Here is a 22203-nt window from a genome sequence, read left to right as displayed (position 1 = left end):
TCTCCCTTCTTGCAATGTCTTTCCATCATATGTCACTTGTAGAGTCCGAGAGCACAAGCTCTGGAATCAGACAGCCCAGGAGCATATCCTGCTGTTAGATTACTTAGTTTTTTCTACCTTATTTTCCTTCATCTATGAAAAGAGGATAATAATGGTACCCACTTCCTAAGGTTCCTGTGAGAATTAAATTGATAATCTTTAAAACATTTAGAATCCTGCATGGCACAGATCAAATTTTCCTTCACTAAAAGCACTCAATAGATGTGACTATTGCTATTCTTCAGTATTTCCTATGTTCTAAGGTACATTTTTTAAAAAATCACTTTTAATGATTCTGAAATTAATGCATTTTGCATAGTTCATATAAAATAAATTTCTTCTTTCCCAAAAAGCTATTAAAATTATGGAGTTTAAGAAGAGTATATTGGGTATATATCAATTCCTTAATGATTACAGGAAAGTTGTTCTTTTGCACATTTTTCTCACACAAACTTTACTCCTAAAATTTTATTTGATATGGTTATAGCTGTTTACTGGAATATAGTTATACTATAATATGCTTAATTTTTTTTAAATCATAATTGATCACATTATATTTTCCATAATATTTGATAAGTAAAGAATTCTAGTTTTCTGAAAAAACTTAAAACTTCTCAGTTTGTATATGAGAGAGCTGCTGTTGGCTCAAAACTAACCAAACTTGCTTAGTGTTACTGGCAAATCTAGGACTAACCCTATGTGCATTATAGTAGATTATCCCTATATCTATATATCCTTCTATATAGGTAAGTATGCTTGCGTGCACACACACACACACACACAGATTTATATTTAAATGTCTGAACAGCAAAATCATATGACACTGTAATTGTTCTGAAAAGATGTTTTGTGATATCTCCTTAAACACATGGATTTGGTGGTGTCTACTGCACATGATCAAGCCATGATTTTCATTTATTTTTCCTTTATTCCTTAATCAGCAAATATCTTTTGAAAATCTATATGCTAGGAAGTATTTTATATTTTATTTTTTATTTTTGAGAGAGAGAGAGAAAGAACGAGCACGGAGGGGTGAGGAGGGGCAGAGGGAGGGAGAGAGAGAATCTTAAGCAGACTCCATGCCCAGCCTGACACAAGGGCTCAATCTCATGACCCTGAGCTCATGCATGGCCTGAGCCAAAATCAAGAGTTGGACACTTAACCAACTGAGCCACCCAGGTGCCCCCTAGGGAGTATTTTAAATGCTTAGGTTAAATCAATGAACAAAATAGACAAAAGATCCCTGCCCATATTAAGCTTATATATTTAGTAAAGGAGACAGACTGTTAGTGCACTGAGTAAGTAAGTTAAGTGGTAGGTTAGATATTGGGTAAGTGCTATAGGAAGAAAAAAGATAGAGTAGATTGGGAAGTTGAGAGTGCCACTTGAGGGTAGGGTGCACTTTAAAGTACAATGGTCAGGAGCACCTGGTCTGGGTGGCTCAGTTGGTATAGTGGCTACCTTCGGCTCAGATCATGATCCCATGGTTATGGGAATAAGCCCGCATCAGGTTTCTTGCTCAGCCAGGAGCCCGCTTCTCCTTCTCTCTCTGTCTGTGCGCCACTAAGCCTGCTTGTGCTCTCTTGCTCACTATCTTTCTCACTGTGTCAAATAAATAATAAAATCTTTTAAAAAAAATAAATAAAATAGGGTGGTCAGAAATTGAAAATTCTTTAAAAATCTTTTATGGTTTACATTCTAGTAAGGACACTAATATAAACATGCTAAATAAGTAAGTTGTAGATTTCAGTTTTGGTATTTTTTTATTTTTTATTTTATTTTATTTTTTAAAGATTTTATTTATTTATTTGACAGAGAGAGATGACAAGTAGGCAGAGAGACAGGCAGAGAGAGAGAGGAGGAAGCAGGCTCCCTACTGAGCAGAGAGCCCGATGTGGGACTCGATCCCAGGACCCTGAGATCATGTCCTGAGCCGAAGGCAGCGGCTTAACCCACTGAGCCACCCAGGCGCCCCTAGATTTCAGTTTTAAATAGAGTAATTTGATTAGGTCTCAGGATGATGAGATTTGAACCAAGACTTAAAGGAGGTAAGAGAATTAGCTATATGGTAACATGAGAAGAAAAAGCCTTTGCAAAGGTTCTAAAGCAAGAGTATATGTTCATGGAATAGAAAGGTAGCCAGTGGAAGCAGAGAGAACAAAGGGACCAGAGGTAGAATATAAAGTCAAGGGTGAGAATAGAGGTCAGCTTATGTAGGTCTCTGTAAGTCATGTTAAAAACACTGACCTTTATTCAGAGAGAAATGAGAGCCTCTAGAGAGTTTTTAGTACAGTAGTAACATCAACTTTAAAAAAGCTAATTCTGGCTGCTAGGTTCAGAGTGGATTTTAGAGAAAATTGAATCAGATGATTAGGAAATTATTAAAGTAATCCAGGGAGGGAAAAATAATGGTAGCCAGAATGATGATGGCAGCTGTATAGATGGTGCCAAGTGGTCAGATCCTGGAATTTTAAAAGTAGAGCTATCACAATTTCTGAGATATTGAATGTGGTACATGAGAAGAGGTGTCATGAATAATTCCAAGTGTTTTGCCCAAAGAAGTTGGCAGGTTAGAGTTGCTTACTTTGAATTGGAGAAGACTATAGAGGAATGGGTTTGAGGATAAGGATTTGGTATTCTGTTTTGAATATGCTAATGTTGAAGTGTACCTGTGAGACATCCATGTGGCTTCATAGGCAGTGAGACAGGAGAGTATAATTGAAAAAGTAAGCTTTAGAAGAGTTACACATTTGGCAGTTGCAGACATATATGGATGCCTTTTGAAAATCATGAGGCCAAATGAGATCACCAAATGAGTGCTAAAGGGGAGATAAAAGGGGTAACAAATGAACCCTTGTAGTACTAGAGGTTGTGTGAAAGAGATTGAACCAGCCAAGGTACAACCAAGAAGATAGGATCAGAACAAAAGAATTCAGAAATTGCATCATGGAGAAAGGGGTATTGAACTCGTCAAAAGCTTTTGAAAGATCATGTAAGATGTGGTCTAAGAAATAATGTAGAGTTGGGGGATTCATTTCCTCCAGATTCCTCTAGACATTCATGTGGATGGTAGTAAGATAAAATATACAGTGCTAAGAATGAGTATGCAGATATTGGTGGGTGGGTTGATGTGGTGAAAATCTATGCAAGTTCTGTAATGATTATTTCATTTTTTTCAGTGAGGTAGTAATCAAGGTCAATAGCAACCATGGAGGAGAAGATGTTGGAGGTTTGAGGAGTAAGGGGAATATGTAAATTAGCAGTCTAGTAGATGGGGAAGATAGTTAGGCTAGGGAAATATAGTAAGATTGCTAGGGAGCATTAAGGGCCCACATGAGTGTCATGGTCATGGTGATTTCACGGATCCCTAAATTGTACAGTATGGACAAGATGGTGACACTCATAAAGGACAACACCATTTACCTTATGGATAATGTTTTAGTTGTGTTGTTTCTAAGTATTTATATGTTTAGTGAGTGGCAACTGTTATAAAACAGTGAAAAGCAATTCTGAAAATTTATCCTATCGTTTAATCCATAAAAATGGGAAGAAAATAATAAAGAAAAGCATCCAGAAGATGGGACTGCTTCACTAGTACCCAAAGAAAAAGTACTTTTGGAGTTACGGAATTTAAATTCCAGAAATATATTTAATTTGGAATACATCAGTGTCCAGAGTTCCCAGGTAACTGTGTTTTAATATATTAAGCAAAACAGTTAATGTTGCCATGGATTGTGAGTATTTACCATGTGCTAGTTACTAAATTGGTCACTTTGTGGTGTTGGTGTCATTTAATTCTTACGATGTCCAATTAGGTAGGTTTTCTCATCCCTGTTTAAAGAATGAGAAGCCTGTCTTATGGAAGGTGGAAGTAACTTGCCCGAAGGCATGAGATAGGAAGTGTTTTGAGTTAAGATTTAGCCCCAGTCTTGTCAAGTTCCAAAGCCTGTGTTAACTATACTACACCATCTCCCAGTCCAGTTAACTTTAGATCACAATTATATAAACTCACATTTTTTTGTTACGGTTTTATAAGTAGATGACCCTCTAGACATTGCAAATTTATTGCATAAAACAAAGAATGAATGGTCTTTGAAGATGTGGTTTTAGTTTTGGTTTAAATAAAATTTAAATATTGTGGTGTATCAACTCCTAATCAGTATTTAATATGTTGTCTAGTTAATGCTTATCCCATACTATTTTTCTATTTCTCAGGTTTTGTTTCTTTATATTTTCATCTGATTCAAAACAATTTCCCAGTGTTATGTAAATGTATATCTAGGATGTTTTCTTACTGTCATAATTTTAAAACATGTGTAAAGCTACTATTATCACTAATAAAAAGCAACTGCTCACTTCTTCCTCTTTTATTAGATCTCTTAGAACTATAAAGATATCGTATAACCAGATGTTTAATTTGATATTGTACCAGTAACAGCTTATGGATTGCTTTTCAGTCATGATTTTGTATCTTTACAAACTCATGTTCTTTACATTCTAGTCTTTTCACTATAGTTTAAATAAAAATGAGATCAAATCTGATTTTCAGAGGTGATTAAACATAATTATTCAAGCAAATCAGGCAAAATAAGAAATAATGGACTTTAAAGTTTTTATACATAGTTGGTAGGATGGCATATTATATAATTAATGTAAGTAATAAAATCAGTAATGAGAGTTTTAATCTAGTATTAAAATTCATATTATTTGTTTCCTTTTTAAGATCATACAATCAGGGTCACCTGGGTTAAGCAGTAGTGGTTTAAATATCTGACTCCAGCTCAGGTCATGATCTCAGGATCCTGGGATTGAGGGCCACTACGAGCTCCTCACTCAGTGGGGAGTCTGCTTGTCCCTCTGCTCCTCCCCTAGTCATGCACATGTGCTCTGTCTCAAATAAATAAAATCTTTTAAAAAAAAGATTATATAATTATATTACTGGATTACAGACATAATGTAGCTGATTCCTAGACATATTTAGTGCCTTGCTAAAGATAGACTTGCTATACAACCCAGGTCTCATGATACCAGTAAAGTATTATACCCTAGAATTATTTTAATACCTTATCTCCATTATGCTGGTACTATTTTATTTTCTTCTATATTGTTGTCTACTTAAGTTTATTCTGATGACTTGCCTAGAAGACTTAAAGATTTCAATTAACGTAATTTTTTAATTGCTTCATCTGGACTTGTAGAAAGAAGAGATTATGGCTAGTAGGTATTTGTTTTAAAAGAATTAGTTAACATTTTATTTTTTTTCATGTAAAACATAATCAAGAAGCTTTTAGGTGCTTCAGTTTTACTAGCTGTTTTTCGTTGTAGGTTAGTCTTTAGAGCTATTTTTAAATGTTACTTACTTACATCTCTTTTGTTTTTCTGCTATCACAAGACCAAGACATTTGGAGGAGGTGGTGGTGGTGCTCGAAGTAATCTCAACATGAGTGCTGCTGGTAACCGAAATAGGGAAATTTTACAAAAAGAAAAGTCAACCAAATCTGAGGGGAAACATGAAGGTGTTTATAGAGAACTGGTAAGGCTAAAGAATCAACCACAAAATTAATGTGTTCTTCCTTGCCTTGATGATTTTTCTGTTCTCTTTCATAACTACCACTGGCTTTGTTCAGTGTATTGTGAATAGATTTCACAATTCTAAGAAGGTTTTCATTAAGGATTATAGTTAATCTATAGAAAATTTGGATTAATTGAAAGATGATTTACTTAAAACCTCCATTTTACCTAAATTTCTAATGTCCAAATAACACCTTTTAGAATGGATTGATAAAAAGCCATCAAATTAAATAGAGGACATTTAATAGAGATTATAGTCTCTAATATGATGCACCAGGTTCATCACTTCCTTTCCCCACATCTTTCTCACATTTTGTCTGAAGTAATTTTGTTTTGCTTTGCTTCACTCTGTGGGAAAAATGTATTAGAACAAGTTCATGTATATTATGGTCTCATTTGCAAAATATACCTGGATTTTTAAGATAAATGGTAGACATCAACGTTACTTCTGGTATGCTGCAGTGTCCTCAGATATAAGGGAACTGACAAGAATTCATTTTGCTCTGCCTTCAGAAGTTAAATGACTTTAGGTGATTTTATCTGTAGGGCACAGAATACTAAGACTGGCTTAAATAATAGGGATTTATTATTTCATATAACTAGAAATTCAGAAGTAGATGGTTATAAAGTTTGATAAATTCAGCCATATAACAATGTTGAAGCTCTGGTGGGCATCTCTGTGATTTTTTGGCTTTCTTCTCAGAGTTACAGGATTCTCTGTGTGTTAAAACTTCACACAAAAAGTTCAAAGGCAGGAAAGAAAGTGTATGGGTCTATTTTATCAGATAAGAAAATATTTTCTGAAACCTCCAGAAAATTCCATTTATGTATTTTTGACTAGAGCTAGGTCACATGTCTGCTTCTAAATCAGTCATTGGTCAAGGACAATGGGTTTATAAATGTGGGCCAAGCTGTCTCTCCCTTGAACATATGCAGGTTAGAGTAGATATAGTGAGCTGAAAAAATATGGTTTCTGACTAAAGAGGCCTTGAAACTTCAGTAAATTGAGAATACTTCTTTAGGGGATGTGTTGCCATACATAGAACACCAGAGACCAGCAGTTTGGAGTTGTGGTAAGGATTAAACACATAAAGAGAGTGACATCACAAAGATGGTGGAGTAGAGAGCTCCAGGAATTGGCCCCACCACCCAAACAACTGTTGAGCTGACAAGTACTCTTTGAAACAACTATTTTAAAACTCTGGAGCCTGGTAGTCAGACCCTTGAGCATCCGGAATAATGAGTGATGAAGAAAGAGGCAGGTTACTGGCTGACCATGGCGATAATGGAAAAGAGACTTCAAGGAATGTAGTCCTTGCAAAGAAAGACTGGAAAAGTCACCAAACAAACTCACAATGGCAGCTTTCATCTATTAGCAATAGCAGTCCCTGAAGAGGAGGGAGAATCCAATTTCCCAAATTATTGCCATTACACAGTATTCAAAATGTCTAGTTCTCAACAACAAAAAATTACAAAGCATATCAAAAATGAGCAAACTATGACCCATTCATAGGAAAAAAAGAAATGAGAGAAATCATCCCTGAAGAAGCCCAGACATTGGACCTACTAAACAAAAACTTTAAATAAACTATTTTAAGTATGCTTGAAGGTCTGAAGGGAACCATTGACAAAAAACTAAAAGAAATCAAGAAAATAGTATATGAACAAGTAGGGAACCTGAGCACTTGTTGTTATATGCAACTAATGAACCATTGAACACTACACCAAAAACTAATCCTGTACTATATGTTGGCTAACTGAATATAATAAGAAAAAAAAGAGAAATTATAAAAGGAAACCAATAGGATTACTGAAGCAGAAAAGTATAGTAGCTGAAATAAAAAATCTAATTAGCAGATTCAACATCAGACTGGAACAGGTAGGGGAAAGAATCGGTGAACTTTAATATAGGGTATTGAAATTATTAGGTCTAAGATGCAGAAAGAGAGAAGAGTGAAGAAAAATAGAGGCTAAGGGACTTTCGGGGTATCATCAAATGTACCAACGTATACGTTATGTATGGGAATCCCAATAGGAGAAGAGACAGAGGAACAGAAAGACTATCCGAAGAAATAATGGCCCCAATTTCCCAATTCAGTGAAATTATGAACCTACAAATCCAAGAAGTTCAGTGAACTCCAATAGGATAAACTTAGGGAGAGAGATATACCAAGACACATTATAATCAAGTTGCTGAAAGTTAAAGACAGAGAAATCTTGAAAGCTGTGAGAGGGAGCAATTCATCAAATTCAATGGATCCTGAATAAGATATATGACCAATATCTGATCAGAAACTATGAAGCAAGAACTCAGTGGGATGATATCTTGAAAGTACTGAAAGGGGGGGTTTGGAACCTGTTAACCAAGAACTATTATCCAACAAAGCTATTATTCAAAACTGAAGGAGACCATCAAAAGGACAATTTGAAATACCAATGTAAATTTGAATGTAAATTTATGTACATTCAAATTTAGTACATTATTCTAGTACATTTCTAGTATCTTTGGTACTTAGTACATTATTCTAATGACTAAGTACCAAATTCTTTTGCATGTATATGTTCTTCTGTTCCTTCTTTCTTGCATTTGTTATGGTAGTTGTGAAGTCAAAGAGTACTAGAGGCACAACCCCACATATCATATAGATTTTTTTCTTAACTGTTGATATGAAAAAGCAGCAAGTGAGTGATGTATTAGTATGACATTTTTCCATAAGCAGGAGATGTAATTTTTAGTTAAAAAACAGTGTATGGTTAAAAACTTATACCTTGTTTATTTATGGCCGTCAGCACAGCTTTGCTTTTAATTTCTTATAGGTTGATGAGAAGGCTCTGAAACACATAACAGAAATGGGCTTCAGTAAAGAAGCATCGAGGCAAGCTCTTATGGATAATGACAACAACTTAGAAGCAGCACTGAATGTACTTCTGAACAGCAATAAACACAAACCTGTTTCAGGACCACCTCTGAGAGGTAGAATTCATTAAGCAATGTGCCAGATAATATTGGTTGCTTTTTTGGCTGGGGTTTCTCATGGGGGAGTGGGAGTTATAAATTCATTTCTATTTGTGGTAAGTGGAAGAGCACCAATTTTAGAACCACGGAGACTTGTTTAACTTACCCTAAGTCTGTTTATCTTCATCTTTGTGTACAGTAGGTCTGATAATATTTAACAGGGTTGTGATAAGCAGTAGAGAAAATAGAATATGAAGTGAGTAGATCTATTCATAATTTCTAGAACTATGCCCCTTACATAAATGACTAGTCTGTCAACTTTTTAAAATTAACAAGTGCATAACTTTTTTTTTTTAAGATTTTATTTATTTATTTGAGAGAGAGACAGTGAGAGAGAACATGAGCGAGGAGAAGGTCAGAGAGAGAAGCAGACTCCCCGTGGAACTGGGAGCCCGATGCGGGACTCGATCCCAGGACTCCAGGATCATGACCTGAGCCGAAGGCAGTCGTTCAACCAACTGAGCCACCCAGGCGTCCCAACAAGTGCATAACTTTTACTTAGTGTTATTCTTTAGTCATTCCAGCCTTAATCCTATATTCTTTTAAAGGATAAGCATTTAAAGAAAAATTTTATAAAAATAATTTTTTTCTCCTAGAAGATAGGAGAACATGAACAAATTCAAATTTCCAAATAGATCATTTAGAGGACTAAAGGTGTTAGTTAATATAATCATTTAAAGGAATGCCTGGGTGGCTCAGTCGTTTGAGCATCTGCCTTTGGCTTGGGTCATGATCCCAGTGTCCTAGGCCCAAGTCCCACACTGGGCCTTGCTCAGCATGGAGCCTGCTTCTTCCTCTGCCTGCTGTTCCTCCTGCTCGTCCTCCTTCTCTCTCTCTCTCTCTCTGACAAATAAATAAATAAATAAATAAATAAAATCATTAAACTATGTATATTATCGTTTAAAAACTTTTTTATTTAAAAAGATATAGAATATACAGAAAATATGAAAAGAAATACAAAATCAAACTTAAGGTGACTGATGATTATATTTTAGTGTGTTTTTTCCTTTTGTTTTTGCATGCACAATAAATATATCTTATTTACTTCTTAAGGCAAAGGCAAAGGAAGGGGGAGAATAAGATCTGAAGAAGAAGAGGAACTGGGAAATGCAAGGCCATCGGCACCAAGCACATTATTTGATTTCCTGGAGTCTAAAATGGGGACATTGAGTGTGGAAGGTAGGCTAACTTAAGGTAGATTTCTTTTTAAAAGACCAAACTTTATTTGGAATTCTACAAAACAAAGGTTAATAAAGCAATTAACAATACAAACCTCTGTTGTGGGTGTTAAAAATTTTAGTTACAAATTTCCTGTTTGACAGAAGCACAGTATAAAATTTGAATTGTTACATTCTGAAAATACTAAAAAGTAGCTTATTTTGCCCTCTAATTGTATGATGGATGATATCACCAAACTCTTTCCCCCACCTTTACTAGATGATAGATTTAGCTATGAAAACAGTTATGTTGGAGAATTTATATTATATAATCTTATATGAAGTTTTGACTGTGAATCGTCTATCTCTTCTTTCTCCATATATTATATATCATATGAAAATGTTCACACAATGAGTCAATATGCTCTCACAATATGATGTATTCCTTAATATGATATATTTTAGTAATCATCGTAAATACTGTAAAGATAAATAAGTATGTTAAAGGTATATCTATTTTTCTAAGCATAGGATATAATAAATGTTTTCTAAAATAATATGTTTTTAAAATATGACTCCAGAGGCACCTTGGTGGCTCAGTCATTTAACCATCCAACTCTTGGTTTTGGCTCAGGTTGTGAGATTCAGCCATATGTTGGGCTCTGCGCTGGGCATGGAGCCTGCTTAAGATCCTCTCTTCCCCTCTGCCCCTTCCTCCAGCACCCCCTGCCCCCCAAAAATAAAATATGATGCCAAAAAGCTAGGGAAATACACTTTTAAATTCAGTTTTCTCTTTCAGATATTTTTTTTTTAAAGATTTTATTTATTTATTTGACAGACAGAGATCACGAGTAGGCAGAGAGGCAGGCAGAGAGAGAGAGAGGAGGAGGAAGCAGGCTCCCTGCCGAGCAGAGAGCCCGATGAGGGACTCGATCCCAGGACCCTGAGATCATGACCTGAGCCGAAGGCAGCGGCTTAACCCACTGAGCCACCCAGGCGCCCCAGATATGTTTTTAATTAAATGAAAGCCTGGAGATAAAATGCTTTGATAACAAATTCAGTGTCCAGATTTCATGAAAATGGAAGCCTATTGCTAGATTATAAAGAAAAGGCAGTGTATTTTGAAAAAAAAGTTTTTTTCGATGTAGGTGTGATTTGTAAGCAGACACATGTAACAGTAATATTTTCTTGGTTATAAAGCATAATGTGGTGGTTTTTCATTGCTGTTTAATAAGTTACCATGAAGCCAATGACTTAAAACAATGCAAATTATTTCATAGTTTCTATGGATCAGGAGTTTAAGCAAACTTAGTTGAGGCCTTTGCTTAAGATTTCAGTTGGGGCTATGATATTAGCCGAGGCTTAAGGTCCTCCTATACACTCACTGGTTGTTAGCAAAATTTAGTTCCTTATAGATTAAGATCACAGTTCCTGTTTTCTTGCTTAATGTTGCCTGTGGAGGCTCTCAGCTCTGGGAAGTTGTCGGGTTCTTGCCACCTGACCCCCTCCATAAGCAGTTCACAACAGGTTTCTTTGCTTCTATAAAGCCAGCAAGAGACTCTGTACTGCTTCTTCAAATCTCTTGACTTCCTGATATTTTTATCCCAACTCCCTTTATACTCTCCCAATAGAACTTATGTGATTTTCGCTTTCCTTCTGTTTCTGTGCATTTGCTTTTGATTCCTGAGTGTCTCCAAAATCATAATGAGGTTGAGACCGAAAATGGTAATTTTATGGTGACCTGTGTATCTATAAGACTTCAGTTCTCACAGAACATATTTTATATCAACAAAATGAAATAATATTAGCATTCCATTTGCAAAAAGGTATCAAAGTTAAGATACATGACATAAGTACTACACTAAAAAACAAACATCAGTGTTAGATTCGCTTCTAAGGACACAAATTTATGAATGCATATGGTAATACAGGTGAGTGTTTTAATAGATGTATTTTCTTTATGTCATTGTTATTAATATGACAGAATCTTCTAGCATGTGAGAAAAATATAGACATTATAAAATACATATAATATTCCAGATCCTTGGTTTTTACAGAGAATATAATGTGTGACCTTCATAAATTCCTAAATTCAAGAAATTATGTATTTTAATATTTGTACAGTACAGCCTCTAAATTTGATCCCAAATCACATGTTCTGCAGTCATCCTAACAACAGAAATTACCCCCTCCAACTTATATTAGTTTTGGTTTTGGTTTTGAAGAGAGAGAGAACACAAGCATGGGAGAGGGGCAGAGGAAAAGGGAGAATCTCAAGCAGGCTTTACACCCAGTGCAAAGCCCAATGCAAGGATTGATCTCACGACTCTGAGATCATGACTTGAGCCAAAATTAAGGATCAGATGCTTAACCGACTTAACCTGGGAGGGACGCCTCCCAGGTGTCCCTTCGTTTTCTGTCATATTTGGTGACCAATGCAAAGCCCAATGCAAGGATTGATCTCACGACTCTGAGATCATGACTTGAGCCAAAATTAAGGATCAGATGCTTAACCGACTTAACCTGGGAGGGACGCCTCCCAGGTGTCCCTTCGTTTTCTGTCATATTTGGTGACCACTATTCTCAGAGAAGCAAAATTTTCATTCATTCCTGGAAGCACTGTGAGGGCAAGCCAGCTAAAAAAGATGGGAGATGGGCAGAACGCTTCTTGGAGGAGGTGGCATCTTAGACAAATCCACAGAGCAATGCTGGATTAAGGACAGTCCAAGTAGAGGGAGCTCTGCATGTCCAGGCTTGGAGACAGCAGTACAGCAGTTTCCCATCTTGGGATGGTGTGGGGGAGATGAGGATAGAAGGCCAGAGATAGAAATGGTAAGCTGGGGATAGATACAGAGGATTTTGCCCTAAAGAGTTTTTATTTCATCTAGATGGCAGTGCAAAACTGTGAAAGGGTTTTTGGCATGAGAGCAATGAAGTTTGTTTGGTGCCTTCATGAAAACAATTTTTTTTTTTCTCTGTATGCAAGGCAGATTGGGATTGGGACTGAAGCAAGACTGCATTCTATGGGTTACGAGGAATTCTTCATTCTATAAATGTATTTTATGTAGTATTTATTTATACCAGGTCTATAGCCAGTGGTGGGGATACAGGACGTAATAAAACAGCTTTTTCTAAACTTTCGGGGAAATAGAGGGATCTTGTAGCTCTTGCCCCAAAGAAACTTATTGTCTAGTTTGTGAGACAGAAAAAAACACAAATTAAAGAGGCATAGAAATACTTAAAAGGATTTATCATTTACTTAGTGTAAACAACACTGAACAAAATGTAAAGGCTTAGTAGAAGCAGTTATGAATACAGCAATCAGACATGATCTGTATTTCTCTAGGCATACCTTGGAGATATTGCAGGTTCAGTTCCAGACCACCACACTAACCTTTTAGTGCAATAAACTGAATATCACAAAAAAGTGGGTCAAATAAATTTTTTGGTTTTTCAATGCATACAAAAGTTATGTTTGTACAATACTGTAGACTATTAAATGTGCAATTGCCTTATGTCTAAAAAACAGTAACATACTTTGATTAAAAATACTTTATTGCTAAAAAATGCTGTTATCTGAGCTTTCAGAAGGTCATAATCACTGATCACAGATCACCATAACAAATATAATAATAATGAATAAGTAAAATACTGTGAGAATTACCAAAATGAGAGACAGAGACATGAAGTGAGCAAATGCAGTTGGAGAAATGGTGCTAGTAGACTATCTGGACGGAGAGTTGCCACATACCTTTAATTTGTTAAAAAAAAAAAGAAAAGAAAAGAAAAGAAATAAAAGTAGTATCTATGAAGTGCAATAAAATGAGGTATTCCTGTAATCTTTAATAATATTTAATCTTTTGCTTCAAAGTTTTATTGCAAAAATAAGACCAATCAGTTATTTTGAATGGCTGGGTAATACTTTAATCAGACAGACTTGAAAATACTTTTTGGTTTAATATTTCATTGTTTTAAATGTTTGACCAAAAGCTGATTCTGTCAGTAGCGGCTCTTCCTACCCAAAACTTTTTCTTTGATGATGTTGACTCATAAGAGATTGATTATGACACACATGACCATAAACAGCTGGACGATAAATTGGTATGTATCACTTATACACTGAAGGTTATTGTGCCCATAGATGTTTCTTACATTGTCATGGCTCTGCCTTCATTTAATCAATCCTGTTACAGTGAAGGTGGCAGGAGAGATGTGAATGCTCGCTTGTGGTTGCCAACCTCACTGTTACTCTTTCTCTTGTTAACCCACTCAATGTTACTGCAGTTTTCTTAGGGAAACTGGGGTTCATAGTAATTGGATTGAATTGTTGAAATGCACTGAATTGTTTTTCTGCTCATTTTATGATTTTATGTGTTTTCTAAATTGGAAACAAAGCCTAAAATAACTTTTTACTTTCATAAAATTGAATCTCCACTTTGGTGTTCTCTCAGAATTTGGTCATTGTTCTATATTATCTTGAGTTCTAAAATTGACTCTATTGATGGGAGAAAATGTTGGCCATTTTTCTCAGGAAAATTTAGGAGGCTTTTCAGGATAAAGTCTGCTCTGTGCTGAAAATAAGGGTTGAATGCTTCATGAACAACTAATGAAAGAAGTGAAGATATTATAATTTTAATGTTCATAATGTTGGTGTCATTATGTGGGTCTGTTACAGTCCCAGATTGATTATAAATAATCATGACTGAGTGATACATGTATTTTGGGTTTTTACATTTTTGTTTCTAATTTAGTTGAATTATCAAATCTTTCTTGCTACTTTTTTTTTTTTAAGATTTTGTTTATTTGAGAGAGAGAGAGAGAGAGGTCACAAGTAGGCAGAGAGGCAGGCAGAGATAGAGGAGGAAGTAGACTTCCTGCTGAGCAGAGAGCCCAATATGGGGCTCGATCCCAGGACCCTGAGATCATGACCTGAGCTGAAGGCAGAGGCTCAACCCACTAGGCTACCCAGGCTCCCAAATCTTTCTTGCTTCTATGTTTTGTATAATAGAACTGTGTCAGGATTTTGTTCTAATTTTAATACCCTAAAAATAATCTTTTAGCTGAGTAAATGTAGGCCTAGATGGACTTATTATCATAGCAGGTTCTGTGTAATGTGTCAGGCTTCTTGAGGGAAAAAATGCATCCTTTAAGAATATACTTCTGACAAATTTAAGGCAGGTTAGTAACACATTTACCTTTATATTATATCATATAATCCTCTCTAAAAGGGTGCCATCATTTCTTTATTCTAATTTTTAAAAGTTCTGTCAGAGGTTATTGATCATCACATGTACTTAGACATTTTCTTATAACATTTAAATTGGAATCAAACATAATTCTAGTTGACATTTTTATCAGTATTCTAAAAAAAAATGAGATTGGATTACATTATTCTCTGAGAGTAATCACTAATTAAAGTGTTTCTATGTGATATGTAATGACTTGATGTCAACTTGGGAAGATTTAATTGATCAGCTTGTGATAGGGTTGTGTTCCAGAAGACTCTTGTATATAGATTTTTCTTTTGGATTTGGTTTTACAGACTAGATATTATAATTGGTGGCTAGATAATGAAGCCAACTTTCAAAAATCAATTTTTGTTCCATATATAACTATCACTTAAAACGATGTCCACTGAGAATATATATATTTTTTTAAAGATTTTATTTACTTATTTGACAGACAGAGATCACAAGCAGGCAGAGAGAGAGGAGGAAGCAGGCTCCCCGGTGAGCAGAGAGCCCGATGTGGGGCTCAATCCCAGAACCCTGGGATCACGACCCCGGCCGAAGGCAGAGGCTTTAACCCACTCAGCCAACCAGACGCCCCGATGTATTTTAAATTTCAACTTGAGATAGAAAGAGTAGGTTTGATTCTTCCTATTATTATGGAAGATAGTTAGATTGGCCAGAGATGGGGGTAGGAATGCCTTGAGATAGTGACTATACTCTTTTAACTTTCTACATCTAAGAACAGGATAATCTTAATTTGTTCTGAATGGGCAACAAGAGGCATTGTGAGAATAGTGGACATAGTAACTCTCTTACATCTGTATTTATCTACCATTCCCTTTTTTGTGTAATTTATTCCTAAATTTTATGTTGTCAGTTTTATATATGTTTCTTCATATTTTGCATCAAAATTTTAGAAAGCAGAATAAAGAATATAACCTAGTTATATGCAGAGTAAACACTTAAAAAAATGAAGAGAATTCAAATAAAGACATTTTTTTGAGAAGGATAAGATTTAAATTAAATAAATATAGGAACTAAGAACTCAACCGACATTTATTAATGTTGGACGTAGTCCTAGGTGATCAAGCTTCCTCTTTCCAGGATCCAGTCTTATCTCCCACTTTCCCTCTTTTGTTTCCTGGTTCATAGAGTTCTGTAATTCCTCAAGAAGTACGATTATCTGGTTCTGCCTTTTTGGCTTATTGGTGGTAATTGAGAAGAGCACCTCTTACCTAGTTGTATCTGTGTGCCTTGTACTTCCAAAGTTGGTGACTTGTGTCTTTCTTGTAGGGTAGGAAGGCAGTAAGAAATAACCAGCACCTTCTTTACATATCACATTCTTTTAAAGCATCTGTGTCCTTAGTTAGGCAGTCTCAGTTTCAAGACAATAGGCTACAGTTTAAAAGCACAGTAAAGAGTTCCAATTTCCTGTTAGGGGATGAGGAGATTTTCACTATCCTGCACTCTTTTTTGCTAAAACGTTTTACATTTGAGATTCTGTCACTTATACCATCCTATTTTCTGGAACCAACTTCTAAATTAGTTTGCTTTAAGATATAAGCCACAGAAATGCAAGTAAGCCAAAAAAAAAAAAAAAAAGAATTTTTTTGCTCGATAACTGGGAAATCTTTCTATCTCTGCATTCTGCTATTTTGTTGTTGTTGTTGTTGTTGACAGAGTGTCTCCACATGGTAGAAATGATTGACTCAGGTATCTCCAGGTGTAGCATAAGGCCAATATATAATGGCATAAATGGAGGTAATAAGACTCAACTTTGCAAATAAATGGGGGGGGCAAAGATAAATACCTTTAATCATATAATTATTGGTTACCCAAGCTCAACTGAGTCCTACTAGGGATTTTGGCATTCATGTATATGGAGTGGCTAGGATAGAAGCGCAAAGAGACTTGGAGAATGAACACACTAGGGTATTGGTGTGTCAAATCTCCTTTTATAATATGAGATAAAAGGTAATTAAAAAATACATATGTCAGAAACAAGGAAATGGTCCTCATACCTGGGAAGTCAGACAGGAAAAGGCCTTCTTAGTCAGGAAAGGCCTGTTGATCAGGAAAGCACAGGACATCTTAATTGATTAATTGATTTAATTGATTGCATCAGTATTGTATGTAAAGAGGAAGGAGTAGTTCCCACAGCTACCTTCCCCTTCAAAGCACGATTCTGTTATCAAAAGAAGGAGAGACTTGGACAGGATTCTGGTGCAGATAAATAGGACTGATTCTTTTACTAACTTCACTCACGAATCTTTTTTTTTTTTTAAGATTTAAGACTGAACTACCCAGGCGCCCCAACTCAAAACTTCTGTATTTACCAGTTGTATGTCTTTGGGCAAGTTACATAACCTCTTAAACCTTAATATCTTTATTGCGAAATGGGGAAATAGTAGCAGCACCTAAGTTGTAAGGTTGTTGAAAAGATCAATTAGTTAATGCACATAAAGTGCTAAGCATAGTGCTTGGCACATAAGGCTCCATATAAAGGCGGTTCTACCACGACCACCACATTCATCATCATTGTCATGATTAGCAGTAGCAGCAACAGCCTCCTCCACTCATCATCCCCTCATCTCCACCGCTACTGTCCTACTCCAGGCCTTCATCAGTGCTCCACTGAATCTTTGCAGATCTTTATCATCCTATTCTCCATATAGTGGTCAGTCATCTTTTAAAAATTTGAGGGCACCTGGTTGGCTTGGTTGGTTAAACATCTGATTTCAGCTCAGGTAATGATTCCTGAGTCCTGGGATCAAGTCCTACATTGGACTACCTGCTTAGCGGGGAGTCTGCTTCTCCCTCTACCCTTCCCCCCTGTTCGTGATCTCACTTTCTCTCAAATAAATAAATAAAATCTTTAAAAAACAAAACAGAAACATGAATTTGATCCTACTACCCCCTTGCCTAAAATGCTCCATTATCTCTTTCTAGTGGCAGAAAAATATTCAGATTCCACTACATACACTGTTTTTGTGGTGTTCCATCACTCTATTTCCTGTGATTTTTGTGAGAAGTAGCATTTACTTAATTAACATTACTGCATAATTTCGAATTCTGCATAATGTTGAGATATAAATAATATATTTAGATGTTAGCAGATATAATATTGGTGGTTTGATGGGTAAATGACATGACATTGCAGGCTTTTGATAGTTGTTAGGTACCTTTTTTGTTTTTGTTTTATTTTAATCAAGTTTCAAATCAGCTTAAATAGGTTGACTTAAAGATTTATAGCTCAAATTTTGAAAACTGAAGAAGATGGGGCTGTAGGAGGGAAATGTGATATAGTGGTAATGGCTTAATTGGAAAGGTGGGAAACTAAGTCAAAGAGAATATGTATATTTTAGACCAGATGTTCTTATGAAGGGTTTCCTCAAGAAAAGATCACCCAAATACAGATCTTCCTTGACTTAAGATAGGGTTACAACCTAATATATCCGTTGTAAGTTGAAAATACCATAAGTCAAAATGCATTTAATACACCTTAGCCTAGCTTAACTTAAATGTCCTCAGAACACTTATATTAGCTTAGAGTTGAGCAAAATTATCTAAACAAAGCTTATTCTTCAACAAAGTGTTGAATATCTCACATAATCTATGGAATACTGAAATAAAAAATATGCTACAGTGCTGCACATGTAATGTCCCGACTATGAATGTAAATTTGGTAGTGATTTGAATTTAATAATTAAATGTAAAATACTATATATGAATTTAGGGATAACCTTAGTGAAAAATTTTAAAGGAAATACAGAGAAAAATTGGTGTAAATTGGCTTACCACAAATTTGAAATGCACTTTTTAAAAGCATATCTTAGAAGGGTATTTTAAGAATAGAAAACCAAAAATTGAGGTTAATAAATGTCTTGATCAGGTACTGCAGAAGTGTGTTGTGTCCTGTTGTATAGATCTTAATTGATAAATTTAGGAAAAAACTAAATTAAAAATATAAGTAACAAAGAAAAGGAAAACGGCCCATGATATCATCACCATATTCTGTTTTTGTTTCTGTTTGAGCTCATTCTTACATACAGATGCTTTTTGTCCTAACAATAAAATATAACCATATTTCTATGTAATTATTTATTCCTGCCAGCATAATTTTTAATGGCTCCATAGTAATTGATTATTATTCCATTGATGTTGTTAGTAATTTAAAAGTTTCTAAACTCTGCTATAACAATAACCTTCCAAAATAATACTTTAGTTAAATTATTTATATAGTGATAGTTGTTTTTTCAGGCAAATGTATAGAAATCAAGTTATTTGGCATACATAGTTTTAAGATTTGTTAACCATGCTATCTGTTGTGATATATAACTGATTTTCTTTGGTACTTAGATCTATAGAAGATAGATATAGGTTTTATCAGGATGCTGGGACACACTAGCCTCTTTTTCACTTTTCCCATTCTTCTGTTTTCCTCCTCCTCCTCAATTAATGGTCCATTCATTTAAGCATTTATTGACCATAAAAATAGAATAAGTAGCCATTACTAAGCATCTTCTATATGCTAGGAACTGTTCTAGGTGCTTTGCATACTGTTAATTCATTTAATCATCTGCGAATGCAAAATGTATGTTGTTATTTCCATTTGACATATAAGTAATAGGCTTGAGGGGATAAAGCATATTACCCATAAGAATTCAAGAAGTGGAATGTGGCCCCTTGTCTGTCTGATTCCTAACTCAGAACTCTTTCTAGGGTGCTCCATTTTGAAGCACCTATTGGTTTAAGGGGGGAAAGAGCAATCAAGAGTTTAATTTTAAGATACATTAATTATTAAAAATCAAGGAGAGACATCAAGCATGCAGTTGAATTTAGAGATCAAGTAGGGATGGAGGAGCCAGTAAAGGAAGCTGAGAAGCCAGTTGCCAAAGAAGTAGGAGTATGGGAGAAAGTGAGAATAAGGATGGAAAGTGTCCATTGAGTTTACTGAACATCAGCAGTAAATGTTTAACAGCAGGCTCTGGGAGAAGAGGTGGGGGCAGGGGAATGCCCTTGTTTTTTCGCTTTTCCTGATTTCTGTGGTGTAAATATTTTTACTGCTGCCAATTTCAGACTATCAACAGTTTAACAACTGGCTTCCAGATTTTTCTGAAAATTTAATGTCAGTTGTAGTACAATGTTTAAGTTGGTTCTAGCATACCACTGATTGTAGAAAACCTTGACAAAAATACTGCCAGTGAAGTGGTGGAGTTAGAAGACAAGCTGAAGGATATCTAGTAGATAAATGTTATAGGGACAATAAAATGATTATTTTGAAGAGACTGGTTAGAAAGAGCATATTTAAGTTATATGCTAAGCTGTATGCTTGGGATGATGGGTAATTTTTCTTGCTGCCTATCACATTATATTTTTAAATGGTTGTGTTTTATTTTTATGATATGTGGAAAACATAATCATTTAATAACTACTTCTGTTTATATGAACCTGCAAGGCATGAGACATAATCCTTGGTCTTATATTTTATAATCTAAGTCAGAATTCATACAGAATAAATTTGTAGAGGAAGTCATTTTTTATTGAGGAAACAAGTATATAAATTTCGAGCTGACACACAAAGTTTTAGAGCCAAAGAGTTTTATGATCATTATAGAATATGCACAACATCTAAAGATATTTTATACAAAAAGTCCTGATTTGTATTGTTGAAAATTTTTAGGTAAAAAAATTTATGTATAAAGTGGCTGAAATATAGACATAGAAATATTAGAAAGTGTTATGCTTCATTTATAATGTGAATTCACATACCAGTTAGTTGAGACCAGCTTTTTGTAACAAATACATTTAATGATTTATTTCTGTTTTGTTTTGCTTCTTGGAGGATTACTCTGCAGTAGTTTCAGCTATTTAACTTGAATCATTTTAGACATCAGTAGGTAACCTGTTGTACCACGGTACTGTGGCTTTTTAAAAACAGTGTTGTAACCGAAAGTGGACATTCCTTTGCTTTTTCTTTATAAAAATCCTCCTTACTGTCTTTTTTTTTTTGTCCCTGAAAATAAAGTAGCTTTAAATTTCACTAGCATATTTGACTTCAAGTTGTAAGAGTTCTTATTTTTGTTTTGCTATAGTTTTCTGTAAAATTTGCAAGAAATGTGTTACAAAGATAATGTGGAATCTAAAATTACCATACTCATGATCCTGGGAAATTTTAATCAGCTTGGAAGAAAAGATCACACAAGTTAAGTTTAGTTTCTTGTGCTTGACTGATGCTTCCTATATGAGAGCTTTAGTTGTTTTGACACATTATCCTTTTGGTTTTTGCAAGTTTGATAATACGTGACATTTTAGTTGGTGTTTCCAGTTTATTTTCTGCAGTAAACATTGATATTGGATTTAAAGCAAAAATAATATAAGTTGTTATTTCTAAATGGTTTCTGACTTACAAGTTTAGCATCTCTTGTATAAATGCCCAGTTTATCAGGAAGGGAATGTTACTTGACTTACACAAGTGCACTAGTGCACACTTGAACTAAAGGCATTAACGGCAGTGAGTACTATAGGATGAGAGTAAGAATGCAGTGTTACGTTTGATTAAAAAGTCTTGCGTTTATGGGGCACCTGGGTGGCTCAGTGGGTTAAGCCTCTGCCTTCAGCTCAGGTCATGATCTCAGGGTCCTGGGATTAAGCCCCACATTGGGCTCTCTGCTCGATAGGGATCCTCCTTCCCCGCCTCTCTCTGCTTGCCTCCCAGCCTACTTGTGATCTCTTTGTCAAATAAATAAAATCTTAAAAAAAAAATCTTGTGTTTATTATATGTCCAGGATATGCTAGGAAGATGAAATAATCCAATTTCTGAGGAGTTTTATAAGAAACACAGAAATGTGACTGACAGAACTTATTTAGCTATCAAAGTTGGTTGAAAGGAAAGGAATAAGGAACGGTCCTTTATAGTTTAGGGTTTAATGCATTAGGATTAAGAGCTCTGATGACTCAGGTAAAATGGCACAGCTACAGGGAACACGTTAGGCTCCACAAAGCAGTGTCACCATACCCCATTACCTCATCTTCTCTAATGCTCCTTCATTAGAAGAGACAATCATTATACCCATAGAGGAGTGACCCAGAAAATGTTTTTTCTTCTTGAAATTGTTCAAAAATACAGGTTACAGGAGATTACGCTACCATGGTGATATGAACATACAGTACTAATTACCAAAAACAG

General features: G+C 35.3%; 1 protein-coding gene and 1 long non-coding RNA gene across 3 annotated transcripts in view; both read left to right on the top strand.

The window, feature by feature from the left end:
- TDRD3 (tudor domain containing 3) overlaps positions 1 to 22203 on the top strand; it is a 165248-nt gene that overhangs the window by 93807 nt on the left and 49238 nt on the right. For both annotated transcript variants that reach the window (XM_032314337.1, XM_032314336.1), the window contains exons 8-10: positions 5432 to 5572; positions 8428 to 8584; positions 9680 to 9805. In XM_032314337.1, coding sequence (XP_032170228.1) covers positions 5432 to 5572; positions 8428 to 8584; positions 9680 to 9805 — 424 coding nt within the window. The remainder of the gene's footprint in view (positions 1 to 5431; positions 5573 to 8427; positions 8585 to 9679; positions 9806 to 22203) is intronic.
- On the top strand, positions 1678 to 4488 carry LOC116573927. The gene is made up of 3 exons (XR_004279067.1): positions 1678 to 1788; positions 2018 to 2936; positions 4300 to 4488. It is a non-coding gene; the product is annotated as an uncharacterized LOC116573927 (long non-coding RNA).

This window comes from Mustela erminea, chromosome 15, assembly GCF_009829155.1.
Source record: "Mustela erminea isolate mMusErm1 chromosome 15, mMusErm1.Pri, whole genome shotgun sequence".
NCBI lineage: Eukaryota > Metazoa > Chordata > Mammalia > Carnivora > Mustelidae > Mustela > Mustela erminea.
This window is presented reverse-complemented; position numbering and strand designations above follow the sequence as displayed.